Source organism: Habropoda laboriosa, unplaced genomic scaffold, assembly GCF_001263275.1.
Source record: "Habropoda laboriosa isolate 0110345459 unplaced genomic scaffold, ASM126327v1 scaffold578, whole genome shotgun sequence".
Classification (NCBI taxonomy): Eukaryota; Metazoa; Arthropoda; class Insecta; order Hymenoptera; family Apidae; genus Habropoda; species Habropoda laboriosa.
This window is the reverse complement of record NW_017100941.1, coordinates 1,128,203-1,131,924: the sequence shown is the minus strand read 5'-3', so window position 1 is coordinate 1,131,924 and position 3,722 is coordinate 1,128,203. Positions and strand designations below refer to the sequence as shown.

Sequence of the window (3,722 nt, the reverse complement as noted above, 5' to 3'; positions counted from 1 at the left end):
AAGAATATAATATATTATATATCTTTTTGTAGTAATTGTGGGACATGAAGAACTTAAAGAAACAGTACTCTCTTGCATTGAGACTTTGATACATTCTTGTTTCACAGAAGTTAGAGAATGTTTATATACTAGACAAAATGCCTCTAAGATAGGGCAAGGAATACTATTGTCAATAACAATAGGAAGAATTGAAAAATCACATTCCCTTAGGTAAATGTATAATAGTTGTTATTTTATTCATTCTTAATAAATTTATATGTCCATAATTAAATTTTCACAATTTTTAGATTGCAAGCTATAGAAACTGTTATGGCATTATGTCAAGTGGATGATGAAGCAGATAAATCTGATGTTATATTGCAAGACCAAATAGCTAATGTTATTATGTTATTTTTACCTGGTATTGTTAGTGGTTTACAAGAAATAGCTATGGGGAGTGAAATACAAGGGCATAAACTTACAATGGTAAGATAGAGGTATTTTCAAATTATTATGTGAAATTATATTATTAGATTTTATTTATACTTTATTCTATAAAATCTCAGGTAGCATTAAGAGCTTGGGGTAGAGTAATATCTCTTGTGATGAAAGATAAATTAGAAGAAGATGATGATACACCATCATTAAATGATCTGATTAAAATAAATAAAAAGAAACATACTAACACAATTGAAAGTTTACCAAATATTAATGATCATAGTGAATTAGAAAAACATCTCAAAAGTGCAACAAGAAGCAAAGAGTGGTTTAATGCTAGTGCAACTAAGCTTAATATACTTGTCCAACAATTAGATGTATTAAAAAAACACTCCCACTATAAAGTTAGAAAGGAATTAGTTGAGAACATTCATTTATTGCTTACAACATGCCCCAGGTAATACTGTTACTACATTCCCACCTTATATTAAAAACAATCTCTAAAAGGGAATTGTTTAAATTTTTTAAACAGGAATATGAAACCAAATGTTATGTTACTAATAGAGTATTTAATATCTCTATCTGAGGATGAATTTGCAGAAGTTCGCGAGGAAGCTGAAAAAGCACTCAACATAATTAACATAAACTATATGCAAAATAAGAATATGAGGCCTTTGGTGGAATTATTAGAAGAAAATTTTTATAATCTTCTTACAAGATTACCTAGGATAATCAGGAGGTCTGGTACGATTTTTATGCCTTTAATATATTCCTTTATTTTTGTAGAATGTTTATAAAGATATGTGTAGAAAATATACAATATTTTAGTAAATCTGCTTTATCTAGAAATTAAACGAAACATCTTTTTACTTTTTAGATGATAGTGATCAATTGTCTTGCTTAAATCAAATTGCTGGTTATTTAAAACTTCTTGGGGAACAAAGATTACCATGTGTTATGATGTCGGCATCGCATGTTCGAAGACTGTTACTGGCTCTTGTGTATGTGTCCGAAATAGATTGTAGTAATATCTCTCTTCTACAAGCAGTAAATGTTAAAGACCTTGAAGATCCAGCATATTCATATGGATCACATTTATGGAGACGATTTAAATTTATTCAGAATAATGCATGTGAAGCAAAAGTTGTTGCAATATGTAAATATTTAGGTGAATTTGGAGATCTTCGAATTTTAGTAGATACTATTCTTTGTCTCATATTCGATGCTTCACAACATAGGAAAGAGTTAATTTTGTTATTGAACTGGATAATACATGGTACGTCAGATAATATTTTATCCCGAAATGGTTTACGATATATGTTATCAATTATGAAACATTTTAGTATCAGTCAAAGATTCATCAATTTTGCCAATTTATAAAGAAGTTGTGGAGTTGTATATAAATCCTGAATTTTGGTATCCGACAATTGAAGCTACTAAAGACATCCCTTTATGCACTGCACAGAATAATGTAGTGCAATGTTGCTTATTACTAGAAGGTTTGGGATTAATAGCACAAAACTTAAGATATGATTATGATAGATTTCTTCTTAAAACTTTATATCTTATCATCGAAAGAGCGGGTAATTGTTTAATTTCATTACAAGTAATTAAATAGTAATAAAGTAGTAAAATTATTCGTATAAACAATTCTTCATATATACTTTTAGGAAGTGGGCATAGTTTAATCAGTTTTGTTGGTGCACAGACACTGGAACAAATTACAAAATCGCAGCAATATGATACAGTGGGAGATCTCCTACGTGCAAATGTTGATTATTTCTCATATCATGTTAGTATAAAATTGCGTAAAGTAGAGCGCAATCCCGGTGTCCTTGATGTTGTTGAAGTGGTCATGAAATATAGTACAATAGACGTGTTACCTTGTTTAAAAGAAATTGTAGAGGATGTACTATTACAATTAAATAGTAATTTTCAACAAAAAAATTCCTATGCTTTCTTAAAAGTTTTTTATACGTTTACAATATGTATAAAAAATTTAGAAAGTTCTAAACATCTACCAATAATACAAGAACAAAATGTGAATATTGAATGTAAATCTTCGAAAATTATTCAGACTTTGTTAGAGTATTATGAAGCAAAAAAAGTTGATGAGGAAATAGGAGATACAGAACAATCTTGTGAAATTAAAGAGAAAACTGAAGAAAAAGAAGAAATAGAAGAAGAGGAAGAAGAGGGAAGTGAATATTATGCAAACTCTATGAATCAAGAAGGTAAATGAATCCTTATATTTTAATAAAATGTTGTTTACATATTGTGTTAAAATCAATAACAAAGAAAAATTACAAGAAACAAAATATGAATTGTAGAAGAGAAAGAAAACATACCATTTTACATAAAAATGATTGAAGATGTAATGAAGCATTGTTTACACTTCATACCGTCAAAAGAAATACAAACATCATTAATTGCAATGTCAACGTTTCAAGAAGGCCTCGAAATTTTAGCAGACTGGGAAAATCAATTATTACCAATTGTACATTTACTCTGGCATCCGCTAGTAGATAGATTTCATGATGAAAATGTATTAATAATCAATCGAGCGTGGCAATTATTAAATGTGATCAGCCGGGTTGCAAAAGATTTTATTCGATCTAGAACGCTTAAGTAAGTTGTTTATATTTTATACTTTGTCATCCATTTATAATGGAAATAACTAACAGATTTATTTTTAGACAAGTATTACCTGCACTTTCAAAATTTTTACACAATTCTGCAAAAGAAACCTATAACAAAAATTACGAAAATATTTATAAATTTACTCAGGTTTATAAATTACAAAAGGAATTACTTTCTACATTAGGTCAAATAACAAAGAATTTAAATCTTCACGAACGAGAAACATGGAATGTTTTAAGCATTGTAGAGCCTTATCTTAGCAAACATCAAAATCCTACATTACAAGTAAATTTTACTATAAAAAATATTTTTAACTGCATTGTTTATACTTGTATATAATTAATTATTACATATTTGTAGACATGTTGCATACAATTGTATAAAGATGTTGCTGATTATAATAGTGATATTGCTTGGGTGAAATGTCTTAGTATCTTTAATTCTAAAATAACAAAAATTGCCTCTGATGCTACATTTGAGATTAAAGATTTAATGGTAAGAAAATGATATATAAATATACGTATTCTTTCGAAAATAATAATTTAACGCTACAGCTTTAAATTACTACATACAATTATAATGTTTCAGGTTACTGAAAACATTATTTCAACAAACGAGTATTTTAGAAATGTACAAATTATTATGAAATATATTCAGGATCAGAC

The 3,722-nt window shown here is 28.0% G+C and overlaps 1 protein-coding gene across 1 annotated transcript in view; it reads left to right on the top strand.

The window, feature by feature from the left end:
- The window catches only part of LOC108577561 (TELO2-interacting protein 1 homolog), a gene marked incomplete at its 3' end in the record, with an annotated part of 4,306 nt that extends 586 nt beyond the window's left edge, over positions 1 to 3,720 (top strand). Inside the window, 11 exon segments of the mRNA XM_017940742.1 lie at positions 14 to 210; positions 288 to 465; positions 546 to 874; positions 950 to 1,161; positions 1,295 to 1,693; positions 1,761 to 2,000; positions 2,088 to 2,651; positions 2,748 to 3,045; positions 3,114 to 3,342; positions 3,418 to 3,552; positions 3,646 to 3,720. Of these exon segments, the coding sequence (XP_017796231.1) occupies positions 14 to 210; positions 288 to 465; positions 546 to 874; positions 950 to 1,161; positions 1,295 to 1,693; positions 1,761 to 2,000; positions 2,088 to 2,651; positions 2,748 to 3,045; positions 3,114 to 3,342; positions 3,418 to 3,552; positions 3,646 to 3,720 (2,856 nt within the window).
- Positions 3,721 to 3,722: the final 2 nt, after the last annotated feature.